General features: G+C 48.8%; 6 protein-coding genes across 6 annotated transcripts; 2 read left to right on the top strand and 4 right to left on the bottom strand.

The window, feature by feature from the left end:
• Nucleotides 1-3278: 3278 nt before the first annotated feature.
• Nucleotides 3279-3542, bottom strand: CABS01_06157 (uncharacterized protein; the record flags this gene model as incomplete). The annotated part of the gene is made up of 1 exon (XM_060539523.1): nucleotides 3279-3542. The coding sequence occupies one exon, from the start codon at nucleotides 3540-3542 to the stop codon at nucleotides 3279-3281; it is 264 nt and encodes an 87-aa protein (XP_060404060.1).
• A 1290-nt stretch (nucleotides 3543-4832) lies between these two features.
• CABS01_06156 (uncharacterized protein) lies at nucleotides 4833-5448 on the top strand (the record flags this gene model as incomplete). Its single annotated transcript, XM_060539522.1, has 3 exons — nucleotides 4833-4888; nucleotides 4950-5004; nucleotides 5155-5448. The coding sequence occupies 3 exons, from the start codon at nucleotides 4833-4835 to the stop codon at nucleotides 5446-5448; spliced, it is 405 nt and encodes a 134-aa protein (XP_060404059.1).
• A 640-nt stretch (nucleotides 5449-6088) lies between these two features.
• CABS01_06155 (uncharacterized protein) lies at nucleotides 6089-6622 on the bottom strand (the record flags this gene model as incomplete). Its single annotated transcript, XM_060539521.1, has 1 exon — nucleotides 6089-6622. The coding sequence occupies one exon, from the start codon at nucleotides 6620-6622 to the stop codon at nucleotides 6089-6091; it is 534 nt and encodes a 177-aa protein (XP_060404058.1).
• Nucleotides 6623-8580: 1958 nt separating this feature from the next.
• On the bottom strand, nucleotides 8581-9281 carry CABS01_06154 (uncharacterized protein; the record flags this gene model as incomplete). The annotated part of the gene is made up of 3 exons (XM_060539520.1): nucleotides 8581-8658; nucleotides 8741-9040; nucleotides 9102-9281. The coding sequence occupies 3 exons, from the start codon at nucleotides 9279-9281 to the stop codon at nucleotides 8581-8583; spliced, it is 558 nt and encodes a 185-aa protein (XP_060404057.1).
• A 3718-nt stretch (nucleotides 9282-12999) lies between these two features.
• CABS01_06153 (uncharacterized protein) lies at nucleotides 13000-13899 on the bottom strand (the record flags this gene model as incomplete). Its single annotated transcript, XM_060539519.1, has 4 exons — nucleotides 13000-13275; nucleotides 13311-13370; nucleotides 13481-13721; nucleotides 13754-13899. Coding segments are annotated over 4 exons (723 nt in total), but the record flags the coding sequence as incomplete, so codon positions are not given.
• Nucleotides 13900-14529: 630 nt separating this feature from the next.
• Nucleotides 14530-15078, top strand: CABS01_06152 (aspartate aminotransferase; the record flags this gene model as incomplete). Its single annotated transcript, XM_060539518.1, has 2 exons — nucleotides 14530-14562; nucleotides 14617-15078. 2 exons carry the CDS (start codon nucleotides 14530-14532, stop codon nucleotides 15076-15078), a joined length of 495 nt encoding a protein of 164 aa, XP_060404055.1.
• Between the last annotated feature and the right edge of the window lie 56 nt (nucleotides 15079-15134).

The following is a 15134-nucleotide window of genomic DNA, read 5'->3' as shown; positions in this document are numbered from 1 at the left end:
GACAGCGAGGGATAGAGAAGGCAAAAAGGAGTGACGCGTAGAGGAGGAGCAAAAAAAGTAACACTTCGAGCTTGAAAAGCTGCGTTCAACTGGCCGGGTGGCCGACCATAGATAAGTCTTTCTCTTGTCTTCTTCCCAGACTAGGGATCAAGTAAGCATTGTGGTCCCTGAAGTTCTTTTGTCATGGTGATCAACTTGACGCGATTCCATATCCGTATGTAAGGCCGCGTTGAGTACCAGAACGAGCTTACAGCTGCGCGATACGAAATTGACTCTGACCCCTGCGTTCTTCTTGAGGGAACCCCACGATGGAAGATGTTCCCGATCAGGGGGCCTGTGCCGAGACCCTAGCTTCAGCGGGGAAGCTCGGAACCGGGTTTTGATTGAGACTGACCAATGAGTAAGCCTCAAAAGTCAGCATATGTGCAACGATGGCCTCGGTAAAATCGGAATAGCCTGTTTTCGGGCTTTCACCGAAAGAATGGCACAGTGTCCATGCTTTAGTACGGAAGAGACATGCCGCCGGTGTATCGTATCGAAGCATTCTGAGGGATCTGTGCGTAGGCTGACCGAGCTGAAGTTGCATTGGCCTAATCCCATGGGTATAACACAGTTTGCCTGTCATAGGCTCGGCCCGCAATGCTTAGAAGGATGATCTGAAACTCTATTAAAGTACAGAATCATGAAGATGATGTCAATCTCACAATGGACTCAGATTCGTTCGACCAAGTCACGCCTGTCTACTGATTGGGATTTCATAGTGGTATCACGCCGACCGTCACTCCTATCTCCGTAAGGTATCTCTAAGCGCATTGTCGTGATGTCTATGTCGTGTCCACGACGGGCCATCTCACTTGTAAAGAGAAAACTATTCGTCACTAACGCATTGCATAAAGACCATTTCGTAGAACTCATGTCGGCATGTCGGCCAATTACCTCTTCAGAATGTCCAACCAGGTCGGACATCTCTTTCGGAATGCCTCTCATGTCACACAACGTTTCAGCCTCGGCTTCTCGATGAAAGAAGAACCGCGATTATGCTGATATCGTTGTGTTCTCAGAGCAATAAAAAAGGCCGACGAAGTAGACTTGCTTTTTCCAGCATGAAGCACTTAGTACATAGCCTAGGGTTGTAAGGCTCACGTTATGCCAAGCGTGGACTCTTCTCCCTAACCATGAAGAGTCATACGTCCCGTAGACGAGAACCAAAGTAGACATATCCCCTGGAGGCAAATTGGACAAATTTGATACTGCAAGTAACCAAGACTTTTGGAAACAATAGTAAGCTGCCAGGAGAATGCGGCAGCGCAGGAAAAAGGTGCGATTAATGTGATCTTTGCGGGCGATACGCAGCTTCCCTTGTTGATGATCCGGGGAGTTTTAGTTTCCACTCTCGCATATTCAGGCTGTTTTCAAGTAGGCTTTGGGGATGAACACCCGGAAGTTCCTCCAGTTTCTTACAAACCTACCGGACTAGCCAGGTCGATGTACCTTGAGTGAAGTTGTGTGGCACATTTCAACAGTATGCCGCTGATAGAAACACACTTATAGATAAATGTATCACCACTATGTCGCTCAGGTGCGGCCAGATCACCCGCCGCCTTAGGGTGGCATGAGAAACGCGAGCAAGGTGAGTAGGGTGAGTGAGTACAGGATCTCAACTCACAGGCTACAGCGTGTTAGTATATGTTATTGAGAAGACGTTTACAGATAATAGTCGGACGGTGCGTGCTATATTAGTAGCTTATATCAGTTTATTTCAGGCTGCCCTCAAGTTCATTCATCCATCCATCCATCCATCTATCCATCTATCCATCTATCCATCTATCAGGCGGCGGCCCCCAGGCTCAGAGTCTTCGATTTGTGGTGATCCTTCTATGCCGCCACCTCGCTGCGAACTGCTCGCCAATTGTGTTGAATTGAATACTGAAATAGCACGAGCACTGGGAGTCCTCAATTCCACCAGCCATAGCTAAGACCCCACCAACAAACACATTCCAACCACCAATAATCAATCAGCACGTTTCCCACCATGGAACTCCCTAATCCTACCTAGTTTACGCAATATTCTTACGATGTAATGGTTGGTGCTCGAAGCGATCTGAGCCCTCCCATAGCCATGTCCACCAGACAAGGGACGCAAGTGCTCCGCTCTGCTGCATTTGAGCCACTGCAGAGCCACTGCAAAGCCACTCGCAAGTGCCTGTTGGTTTGCCCATCGATGGTGTCGCCATAATTGACCGCCAACCCCGCAAAGAGTACCATGTCGCTTGTTGAAAGGATGACGAATCCATCTTCGCGACTTCCGACTGAAATATTGAATATTATTCTGGGCATGAAATGTTACATGACCACCAACTCAACAGAATTAGAGGGGATGTTCTCAGCCTGGCAAAAGGGAAGATCTCACACCATCGCAAATGCACTAGGACACGCGGGACCGTCCCAGGCGCACCGTCAGGCATCCTCGCTGTGGATACATTTCATCCATCGGCGGCTATTCGAAGACCCTTGGTGTAGCTGGCAGGTGGGCTAAGCCTATCACTTCGACTACGGCAGCTTTTAATTCGACCGCTCCTGGCTGCATGTCTTTTGCCAGCTTCCAGATTCCGAGGCAAAGTCAAGCCGAGACATTTCCGCATCAAAGCCTCGTCGATCGCCCGAGCTACCAAGTCAAACATTCTAGCTTCATTCGGTTCTTATGCATCTAGTCGAAGGGCAGCCGAACAGCTGCTGAAAGGGCTGAAGTAAGGTCCAGCACCAAGGTAACGAGAGCGTTCATCTAAAGCTCTTTACTACACAAGGGATGGAGCGCAGCATTCTACGGTGGTGGACGACTCCTGGTTCTGCGTGTAAGTCCCAACCAGGGCGGGCAAGGATGACGTCTCTCCGCTCGAACCGGGCTTCCAAGCATACTCATGTCATTCGCAAAACTGTCTTGCTGGCATGTTCCATTCACCAAGTAGACTTCGGGTAATTAGATATTGTCACGAGGGAAACGTTCAGCACCAACGACCGTACACTTTGGAGATTTTGCCAATTGAGCACATTGAGTATCTTAGCTTCTATCCGGCAGCAGGTTGGCCCTGGCGACCCCGAATCCTTCCCCCGCTCAACGCCGTTCGCTTCGCAATTGTATGTACATGGTGGGAAAAAAATTACAAATAAACTTCGCAAGAACACCAGAAATTGCCACGATATTGGCACAGGCGTTGCACTGTGTCGAACAACGTCAGCACAACTTTAGTGATCCAACGTCAGGCGAGTGAAAACATACTTTAGCAAGAGCCGTCGTAGTACGCGTCGAATCCCACGGGCGCCGTGTTGTATCCGGTATTGCTTACCGTCACCCGGCAGTTGGAGTCGGCCTGGAGGTACACGCTTGATGCGCCATTGATCAAGGCGGTTGTCCCCTCGTTCTTTTGGAGACACTTCTGCAACACGTTGTTCCCGGTCGACTTCTCTCGAACCCAGAAATGGCAACCCTGTGCCGTTACCGTGGCGGCGAAGACGGTGGTCAGGACGAAGGTGAAGGGCTGCATTGTGACTTTAAGTAGTCTTTTGATCAGTTTACACGACGATTTTGGAATGAGCGGCGGAATTCATCATACCTAACGAGTGTCGGTTAATACTTCGACAGGGAGGATTGGCTAATAAAGATAAGTAAGTTGGGAACTGTTGGTGTGTGGTGGTATTTACAACTTCGTCTGAGGTCTGGCATTATCCGCTTTTTATTTGCGAAAATTGAGGCTTAAATTCGCAGCCTTGAGAGAGGTTCATGGGGTTTGACTCGCTGTGTAATATCACTGATACAACAGACTCGTTATCTGATACTGCCCTGCATGCCGGCGAAAAGTTTATATGTAACTACCCTAATGTTAGTTCCCAAAACAGTTTTTCACCAGATACTGACAGCGATTCTCTAGTTAGCTGGAACCCCCTTATGGAAATTCACGCCAACGTGTTTCCGGAATGAGATTGGAGTTGATACTGAAGTACATACACATCGTCTCTCAATAATATTGAGTTTTGCTATCCGGGCCGTGTAAAGCACAGCTGCGCCCTGAGATCTAGTCGTAGATAACAGAACCAGCGACAGCGGCGGTCTGGCCTGGTTAGGCCCGTCAGAGCTTAGACGCAACAAATGAATTGGGGACCTGGAAATTCCGGGCCGAGTGGGATCGATTGCGAAGCTGAGCGCGTGCCCGTCTCAACTGGGGCTTTGCGCGAGTCGTTCAAGTTCACGCCAACGCCATTAAGGCAATCACTCAGTTCTTAGCGTCGCTTCTGAATCTCTAGTTCCCTTGGCAGTTAAAATTGCAATTCCCGGCGATCCGAGAGTGCTACTAGTACTGCATGTATTCCCACCCGCTGCTCATATACAGGCTCTATTCAACGGGATATGTTTCCTAGTCACAGGCATTCGCAGCCTCAGTACATCTTTATACCGGCCTCTGTCTTGAGTGTCTTGAAGTGCTTGAGTTCCGAGTTCCTTTGATGGTAAATTTAAGACATGACTGGTCAAAGATTCGTGAATTTTAGTAATAGCCGCATCGGCCCCGTAGTCTAACAGCATTTTGATCGTCTTCGGGACTCTGAACTCATCAGCCAGATGGAGCGCCGTCTTGCCATATTTGTCTGCAATGTTGACTTCTAAGCTTTTCAAATTCGGTGGTAAATGCGTGAATTCTCGACCACGACTGGCTTGCGTTCGCTGGTGAACAGCTTCACTTGGACATTGGAGCAACATTTTCGCGATTTCGGTACGACCACCTTCTATTACTGCACAATGGAGAGACGCACTTCCATTACAGTCAGAACTACCGTTGTACATGTCTGGAAGGCTGAGCGGATACCTGATCACGCTCTTCCAGACGGGTAGGGGACCGTAAGCTGGTAGATGGGGAAGTCAACCGCCACCTTGATGTAATTCGACACGTCTGGCGTAGATGGGCAGGAGGCGTGTATAAGCAGGTTGCCTACTTCAGAAAGCAGGACGGGCAGGTAGGAACCAGTCAGCTGTACTAAACACTGAAATCAAAAGGAACGTTGATGGATTCTTAAGACAGAAGGAGCGAATACGAGGCCCTGACCCCCGTTCTTCCCGCCCTCAAATTCCCTTCCAACACTGATATCCGCTACACTCCCAACTAGCTTGACGATGTGGATAGAGTTCGCAATCAGTGCGTCATGTACATGGACGAGCACGAGCTCAGCTCAGACGCCAAGGTCGCCACAACACACGCTGGGCGGTCTACTATCTGCGCCACCGACTACGACTGTGCCTCATCAACAACGACAACGGGCGCGACCACTGCCACTTTTCTCTCGATCCGAGCACCGCCAATGTTGACGTGGACTACCTCCGAGACTACACTCAACCTATCCTGTCACGGGATGAAGAGGATTTTACACGTATCGTCAAGGTTGAACTTTGTTCGGACCTGATCCAAACTTCAACGGTATCGGCTCGCGTCAATGCAATGATGCCGACCATCGCTATTACGGCGTCTGTGGCCATTGTACGTGTCTTCCTCTCACTTGACATGAATGTATGCTAACAACCCACCACAGAAGGCTAGCAGATATGACATAGCTCTCGAAAGCATTCCCATATCGAGCTCAATCCATGTTCAAAGGAAGAAATGTTTACTGGGGCAAAAAGGATGGGCTGCAGGCGCAATGAAAGAATCTGGATGGCCCTTGGAAGAAAGAATTTTCGGAAATAGTACTTTAAGGAACAAACAGATTGATACGTGAGCTTGATTTACTGCTTACCACCGACAAACCCCGGGACCAACATTCAACTCGCTTCGTATGAAACATGCCCCATATCCGGTCTGGAAGATCCGGATTGAACCTCTCCAAGGTACGATGACTTGTCAACGATGCCTGTACTCATATTGAAAGCCATAGTCTTTATATTCGTAACTACCGAAATTCCCAGCCACACAACTCCCAGCCACACGACGGAGTCCTGTCCGGCGTAACTACCACTCGTTGCTCACTAACTCAATGGCCTGAGACCCATGTCAAATATTCCAAAGGAGTCATCTTCATCGTCAGTGCGACGTCTAAGCCTCTGCTCCTAGTAGTCCTGGAACACGCTCATCTCTACCGCCTCCTTTGTCGAGTACACCCTCCAGAACGGGTCATTGTGACCATTGAATACGTACTTGTTCACCAAGAACAAGGTTTTCTCCTTCTTGTGAATTGCGTCGCTGAAGGCCGATCGCAGGCTCGTGTCTTCTGCGCGGTGTAGCCTTGTCTTGAGAAGGTTCTTGTCGCGGCAGAGGTGGCCGGCTATCTCGTTGAACTCTCCACGCAAGAGCTTCTCCGTGAAGCGGTTGAAGTCCCTTTGCCTGCGGCTGCTGGGTGTGTTTTCTTTAAGGAATTGGAGGAAGTCGGCACGCTCTTGCGCGTACTCCCTGTTAGTCCATCCGTCCTCACAGAATAGGTGTGCGATCCTTTTGATGGTGTCTGTTGATGGGGTAAGTGAACGGAAGAGAGGGGGGCTTGTCCCCAGAGTGGGAGATAGGGAGGGATCCTGCTTGCTATTAGTTATCTCAGAGTCCTCGTTTGTTTCCCAAAATCCGGTCGTCGGTACAGCGTCGATTGACATTGGCTTTTTTGTGAGAGGCAGTATCGAATTCTGGTTGCTATTCATTGGGTCCCAGTCCCCAACTAAATCCAAAAGCCCGAGCGCTGGTGAATCCGAAACCTCAAGTGATGAAGAATCACACAGCTCCGTTGATGTCGAATCCTCGGGTTCAGGCACTGTTGAATCCCACAGCCCAGGCGCTGATGAGTCCCATGATACAGGTGCAAATGAACCACATAGCTCCGAAAATGGGATTACAGACGCTGGGAAGTCCCACGGCCCAGGTGCAGTGGAATTCCACGGCCTCACTGCTGGAACATGGAGATTCACGTACGTGGATTTCCAACTTCTAGGAGTCGACTTTTGCTCCCTTTCCAATTCTCGCTTTTGCTTCCTTTCCAACTCTCGCTCACGCTCCCTCAGCGCGGACTCATAGTTCGACATGAGTAATGTTTCCTGCATTCCCCGCACCAGCTCATCCCAGGTTGGATTCATCCGCGTGCGTATGAAATCTGTCGTGGTGGCTTCAACCATCCGTGGCCTCACCGCATGTCACGTGACCCAGGTTACATAATCACCGAGGACTAACTCGCTTGCACTCTCTATTTCAGGGCGAAACCTCGTGCCCATTTCCTACTTTGAATAGACAACCGTTCTCTACATTCAACGTCGATGCCCCTATTGTGACTATACGACAAGAACCAAGCAGCGACTATAAATTCTGGCCCAGCACAGCTTGTGAAGCGCTACCGGCAAGTCATCCACATGACAGTACGTGTACTCTAGGACATAATGCTCGCGGAATATTTGGCACAGCTTGATGATGAGATCGTGATACTTAGCTTCATCTGCTAAATACCCCAGTATATCTTTCGTCTGATCGCGTACGTCGCAGCGATAGTCGTCTGTGGTGTGGCGCTCGTTTGTTCTGGAGTCTGGGAAGAGGCCCTCGTGGGCGGTTCTTGGCCTTCTTCTTCATAGCTAGGCAAAGGGGCCCGGTAGAGGAGAGTTTGAGAGTTTGGTCGGCGAGGGCGATTGCTTCCTGGAAGAAAAAGGTGTCTTCGGGCGAGATGGGAGAGTAATCTATGATGGACACATGTGATGATAGTGCAGACATGATGGTGTTTGGTACCCCAGGTGAGATGGATAAACAGGCTGAAACTCGATAGGGGTGAGAGGGTATGAATTGTTTTTCCCAGTTCTCCCGAAGACGAGGAGAGCAACTTCGTCTTTGTAATGATCGTGAGGCTATCGGAGATGGAGGTGGTCTGTCAGGTGTGAGGACTGAAGTGCTGTGACCCACTCATGCAAAGCTAAATCTTTGTTGCCTGGCTATGGGTTGACTAACTGTGTTTGGTCGACCTTTATGAGCTAACCGTTCTCGTTCTGAATGCCCAAAGGACGGATGGCGTCCTCTTTCTATGAGTGTCAGAGTTGCCACAGCATGTACAACTTTTTGATATAAAGTTGCCCGCTACCTCCTCAAGTTGGATTGAATAGAGGCGAGCCGTATCCTACCTATTCACAGTGGCGTGCCGTGTATCGTGACGTGCTTTGAGACATTTATATCTATTGCGAAGGAGTTGAGATGGCTCCGTGCGGCTCCATACAAGCCAGAAGACTGCATCACGCCCATAGAACTGGGCTATAAACTGTGCTCTCTGGTTTTCGCACAAAGTTGCGCATAATATTGATGCTCTTGAAAGGTTGCCACTATGCCTCTGGAGCCTTGATCTGTGCTAGTAAACAGGTAGCATTCCAATCATAAAAACTATCACATATGAGCGAGAAACACCGTTTCCCGCCAAGATTTGAGTTTATTTGGTTCAATATAGTTAGCCGGGACCTTGTTAGATAAGGTACATATATCATTACAAGCCCGCATGGCCGAACCCCAGTAAAATACTTCCAGTTTGCTCCTGCTTGATTCAAGCTTCCATTCAGCATACCTGATCCTGGTCAAGGGCTTGTGCATAGCCTCAAGACTCCGTTTTACGTAGAGACTGATACTCGGCAGGTACGGCGTCGACACCAGCACCAGTGTTGGCAATATTCTCCTGGAAACAGGGGAAATAGGTCAGCATCTCGTCTGAGTCTCATGCATACAGTGTTCTTTTTTGAGAGTTCAATTCAACTCACCAGCTCCTGAAGTTTCTCATCCGTCAGGCCTACAATGTCATACTCAGTGCCGTCTGCGAGGCCGAGGGTATCAGGTTTGACGACAGCCTCGCATTTACCGGCACCAGGCTGCTCGGTGGGGCAAGACTCGTCGACAGCCCGCTTGCGGTTGAGAAACCAGTATTGCCCCCCCGTGCGGTCGCCGCGCGTCGTGTAAGGCAGACATACGGTTGTGCTACCGCCCGAATCGCGCTGACCCCCAAAGAATGAGCATCCACCGCCCGTGTATGCCTCAGTGCGAATGCGCCAGTTGCTTGGAATCTGGGCTCGGCACTCATTAGTTCCGACAATTTTGATAGCAAAACAAAAGGTTTTTACATACGGCAACCACAGCAATGCTCGATCTGCCGCTGCTTGCAGAGCTACTGAAAGAGCAGCACACGTTTGGATTGATGTTGGTACAAGCGACTGAACCTCCGGCGCAGTTATCGCCAACATGGGCCCTAATGTCGATGGCTGACGCGGTGGCCGCGAGGACAACGAGAAGTGATGAGAAGTACATATTGAGTTCGAGCGGCGGTGGTGTTTGTCAAGATACTACTGAGTTTGAATGATGAGAGATTGATAGTGAAGGAGAATGAAAAAGAACCATCGTCGATGAGGAAGTAACCTGGCTTTATACCCCCTCTTTTCCAAGTTGTCTGTACTATGAGCTCTATTATTCTAAATAAGAGAAAGAGGTGCCGATGACTGCCCGGAGTCATGATAAGGTGGCCCCTCCTGTGCCGTCTTACTACATCGCAGATGGGGCGCCAGTTGCTAGCTGACATCAGTCTGAAGTATCCTATGCATATCTAGACAACATGTGAGGGCATCGCCACCGCCCCGGTGAAACTCTCTTTACCGCTCGCGGGCGTTTCCCCCATCGGCATTGAGTGGAAGCCTTAAACCATGAGACTCTTCGTGCCGTGCTATTCTCATTATCTTTTCGAGTTAGGTCCCTCAAAATCTATCTTGCTGGATCGCATATTGCAATTACTGTCCTCAACTACTATCAATTTGTGCGCGCAGTCCGGCAAGTGCCCGGCGGATAGGACGAGCTCGGGAAGTCCTTTCGTGCAAGACATGCCTCTAGTCTGCCCGCTTCTTGGCATTGATCCTTGAAGCATTGGCCTGCAAGTTTACGATAAACTGCCCTTTTGGGTGCCTATAGCGCTTACGCCGAGGAAACCTTCGTAGCATCTCTTTCTTACAACGGCTTGCCCAGGCGCATACGATGTGACATCGCAGATGATGGATCGCTAGCCTAAAGTAAATCCCGCAGTTTCTGTGCCCGACACCATACTAAAGCGTCATACTTGAGCGACAAAAAAGTGAAAGCCTCCCCTTCATCCAGTTTACTATGGTCAGTCCAATCAGCTTGAGTGAATCAACCGTATCCGAATGGATCCTATCGAGGGAAGTAAGCGGTTGATAGGTCAAGAGCCTTTCGAAGTGAGCTTGCCAGACTACTATGCGGGGTGGTCTAATCGATTGAAGCAGGTTGTCATAACCAGTAAGACATGACCAACAGAGAATGCTCCACAGGAATACTTGGAGTTGAACTTGATTGGTTGATTCAATCCTTTCTACTCGGCTATGAGCGGCTTGTTGGACAATCATCTCCGAGTTCCGGCCCTTCACCTTAACTTCCCTTTCCATTTGCCTGACCTCATGTACCTCGTATAGACTCCAATTTCCTCCAGGTGAACCTCAGAAACAAGGTGATGTCGAGTATTGGTGCCTGGTATTGCGGCTCAGTGTGCATGTTCCCCCTTAACGTTCAGTGCTATCTAAGTTGAGACTAAATTTGAATTACCTCAAGACTTCTGATCTGTTCCATGATTTCGATGGTCACGAGAATGAAAAGTTATGGCATACTGTACTCAGCCGCTGCCCGCTCTATTACCCAGCTTGTAAATACAATGATCGACACCAATCATTTTAAGAAGCTCAGGTTGTTTGCCACTGTCTCCCGTATCTTTGACTGTACTTGAACTTCCCATTGGTCACAGCACTAATCTTCCTACCAAATGGCTTCATCCCTATTTTATCAACGCGATAATAGCTCTTTATATCTGTATCATGTAAAATATAACAGAGTGATCCTTGCCTGCAGACTTTGCCCTCATATGAGTCTTTCCTACTGCTTCAAGAGTTTTTGGGAGCCAGCTACAACAAGAACTCTTCATATATTAATGATAGTCATCCAGAACGCGGTAAAAAGGTTAGAGTATGCTACAGGCGCAAGAAAACGAAATGAAGAATCTTTTACTTCCGGAGATCCCACCCCGACAGCTCCGGTTACGCTCATGGGCTTTCAGGCTCTGGGCGATCCCGGCTCATCTACCGTCACAACAGGGTGCGAGTTTGGAGTAATGCTTCCTCGAAGTGCTAGACACACGCTGGGACTGAATAGAAATGTCAAGACCAACGGCTCTGCAACTTCGACTGAGCCGTCGCAAGTACCAGTGTACTCTTTCCAAGCCTTACACCAAGATGGAACCTGGGAGACTCCTCATTTCGACGATCTCTTTGGGAATGGCATCACATCCTGGAACATCAACTGTGGCCGTTGATCTCCGATTGAGCGGATGTGAACAGTAACATGCATGGAACATGCCATCTGAAAGCATCGATGTCAGAGCTGCTGGAGTTTAGTGACTAGATTGAGAGCTTAAGCTCTTCTGATACCGAAGTTGTGTGCATTCTCAAAATTAGATAAACAAACCATGATTCAACACACGTAAGTCCTTTGTGTCCCTAAGTCACGAGTCCATGAGTGGGAATAGCAGAAATGAGCCTTGGTCTTTGCCCGCGTGAAGCCTGTAGACTCCTCTGCTGCAAAGTCGGAGCCTTGCATCATTTGATGATCGGGATTGAGAAAGGGAATGGCCTAGCGCAGTTCTTTTTCGGGCTCGATGATCCATCCGAACAGCCAGATAGTAATATCGAGGCATGCTGCCTTGTCAGGCAAAGGAAACTCTTTCTCTCTGGGCGTATAGACTGGGTGCAGTGGCGTTGACATTTTCTGTTCCAATACCGGTGAGAGGCATGCAGGTTTCCGATGGGCCCGTTATTGAAATATGCAGCCCCAAAGCCTGAAATAGCCGTGCTGATTGATCAGCTTTTGGCGTTGAGTTTCTAGGATTTCAGCTAGGTGGCCAACATTCGTCAATAGGTACTTTCTCCAATGGCTTGTCAACCTTTTGAAGCGTCCCAGAGACGGTTAAAATCCTCAGACTCCACAACTTAAGCCCATAAACGAAGCTTGGTGTATCCTTAAAATACAATTCGAATAGGGAAAGTAATAGCGAATGTAGTACAACCATCAATTGCACTGTGCGAGACAAGGCTTGTTGAGGAGAATGCAACTTCTTATTGCTCTTTGGTTTCCGCATTAAGGTAGATTTTGTGCTCCATTTAACGCATAAGGGGAAATGCATTCCCTAGCTTGTTGACAATATCCAGGCCTCCAGCATGGAGAACGCTAAGTCTTACAGGGGGTCAAATTCTAATCGTTGTTAGCTTTCTTGAGATAACAGTCAAAGAACGTTCTCCAGGTCTTCTCTTGAGGCGGGGCTGTAGAGATATTGTGTTCAGCTAGCCACATGATACATTCTTCGCTCAAAATGAATCACGCTTACGTGGCCATTCGTGGCTGTTGTTAATGGGCAGCCATTTCTCAGAGCTTAGCCACTTTTGCTAGGAACGAATGGTGCCATAGGTGTGTGGTGCATTTGTCCAACTTGCGACAATGTACAAAGGACAGACAATCCGTTTGAGGGCCGCGCGATGTTGCTCTCAGTATGAGTTCTACTTAGGGTACTGATAGCACGTGGCTACCTTACTGTATGGTCCACTTACTTCCAGTCAGGCTGGCAACGTCACCAGCAACTCTTTTGTCAAGAGTTATGGAACGCAGAAATGGGCACATGGAGTGGGTTCAAAGTGGATTGAATCAACTCATCTAAGTCGAAGAAAAGAGAGCAGTCTGTATGCTGAGCGAATGTGAGGTTCACGCGGAGTAGCACGGGACAAAGCGATAGCATTCCTGTTTCGTGACATATTTGCCTATCACCGAGGATGATGCGAGATAATCATGTCAAATCGACTCAGGTGAACAAGAGAACAGAAAAGCGTGCAACTGGCGTCGAACTTAGCAAAGAGATGTTCCTAGGGCGGAAATGGCCTTCCTTAGTTTTTTCCCGCGTATTTCGCAGAGAATAGCTAGCTGTACATCATTTCTTTGATATATCAGCCCAAAGATTGGTTGACAGGTACTTTTGACCTGAGTTGCAAATTACGATTGAAGCCGTCAACCCTTGCACGGGCCCCTTGAGCAATTCAAAAGCCGCGCTTATGTTCGCGCCGCGGGAGAACCCTCCAAATAATCCCTCCTTGCGCGCAATCACGCTAGTCATCACATAGTCTTTTCCCTGAATAGGATGCACTGGTCGAGAAACAGGCTGATCAGCCAAGACGGCTGCTTCGTGAGGTTCGACAGTGAAGCATTGCTGGATGGGTTCAGTGCCCTGAGTCGTTTTGCCTCACAAGCAGATGCGCCTCCTAAGCCGACGTAATCAACGAACCCATCAAGATTGCCATTGCTCTGTCCCAAAGCTCCGTCCCAGTTCCGTTGTAATGGGTCTACCAATTTCCGTCGCGAGTGAACCACTTGTCGGCACGGAACGCCCTGAGCTTGATTTCGATCTGTCTTACCTTTTCTCCCACAGGTTGCAGATAAGGTCTCGAAACCTCTCTAGGTACCGAGTCTGGCATTTGGTAAATGAGCAAAACCTCAGCGCCCAGTGCGGCCATCTTGCGGCACGTCCAATAAAGTCCCTTGTGCATGGCAGCGACGAATCTGTAGCCTTTGTTGGCGCAAACAATCGAAAGCTCAGTGCCCGCGTTGCTACTCGTAAGCTCAGCAATTGGCTGGCCGAGCCTGAGTGTGCTCAACCTTTACGCTTCCTCTATGATGCCGAACGCGACACGGCCCTTTTCGAATCACCAGGATCCAGATAGCCAAGTTCAGCAAAAATCGTTCCATCGAGGCCGAGAGCAGACGCGATTCGATCTAGGCGCACGAGAGGTGTGCAGCCGAAAGCATCTGCCGCCGAATCAAGAATTGTCCGCAGTATAATTTATTGTCACGGTTAAGAGGAAATATTATAAACTGCTCTGGAAAAAATGAATTTAGCGAAATGTTCATAGACAAGACAACTGTTCTCTTGCAGAGCCATGATTAAAGCTGCTTTTTTAGTTATTCAAAGAGCCGCGTCCCGCCCAAGTTTGAGATTTCGGCGCCAGTCGAGCCGAAAAGTCCTTAACTTGATATGCTGGGGATCTGATAGTGACTTGAAGTTTCTTGATGAAAAACAAACAAATTTTCTCTGGTGAGCTTTTGCCCCGCGGGTCACTATCATGCCCACAGCCTACAGTAATTGAAGGATGTCAAGAAGCCCACTAACAATCGTCAGGCGATCTTAGCGCCCTGATGATATACGAGGCCCGTATGTCTGGTCTCAAGAAGGGCGCGCCCCACGGGGCTGGAAAAAGGGCGCGCCTTAATATATGCAAGCAGAGCACACTCGCCATCTCCCTAGGAAGGACTTTATATAAAGAAATATATACCAGTCAACTTGCATTAAAATTCTGTGGCCTGTTTTAATCGCTTGATCATTTCCTAAATATTGTTCATTACCTTTGCCCTGCATCTCTTCCTGCTCCTCTCTTTGCGCCCATTCCTGGTATCGAATCGTAGAATCATGGTCAAGCTCGAATTTTTCGCAGTGGATCATGTAAGTGTCTTTGTGTTTCCAATCGAAAGCAACGGCACTCATCGTTTATCTTAGTGGCTCGCGGAGCGATCAACGTCAACCCGCCACAACCTTGCTCATACCTCAGCGCATCCGGCATCTATCTCAGATCTTGAAGCTGTTCCCGGCCAAGAGAACTGCGACGACTTCCTCTCCTCTTTTAGATCTCAACCTCTTGATTATCCCGCAGATTTCTCCGGTCTCGCCTCCTTGCGATCCAAAATTGCAAACCTCTATTCAGAGGACTTGTCCTTTGAAAAAGTGTTGACCACTGCCAGCGGGTCACTTGCCAATTTCATTGTCTTCTATTCTTTGATTGGACCTGGAGATCATGTCATCGTACCTTCTCCTGGCTATCCTCAGCTTCAGGCTATTCCTGGGTCGTTGGGCGCAGAAGTAAGCTTCTGGAAGGCCGACCCCCAAAACGAGTGGAACTTCGACTTTGATGAGCTGGAAGGACTTATCAAATTAAATACCAAAATGATAGTCATCAAGTGAGTTCCCCTCAATTTAAGAGAGGCACAGAGTCGAGCTGATACTTGGTATTGCATCAA

The sequence above is a fragment of the Colletotrichum abscissum genome (assembly GCF_030869225.1).
Source record: "Colletotrichum abscissum strain IMI 504890 chromosome Unknown Scaffold_13.1, whole genome shotgun sequence".
Classification (NCBI taxonomy): domain Eukaryota; kingdom Fungi; phylum Ascomycota; class Sordariomycetes; order Glomerellales; family Glomerellaceae; genus Colletotrichum; species Colletotrichum abscissum.
The sequence above is the reverse complement of the archived record's forward strand: the minus strand, read 5'-3'. Positions and strand labels throughout refer to the sequence as shown.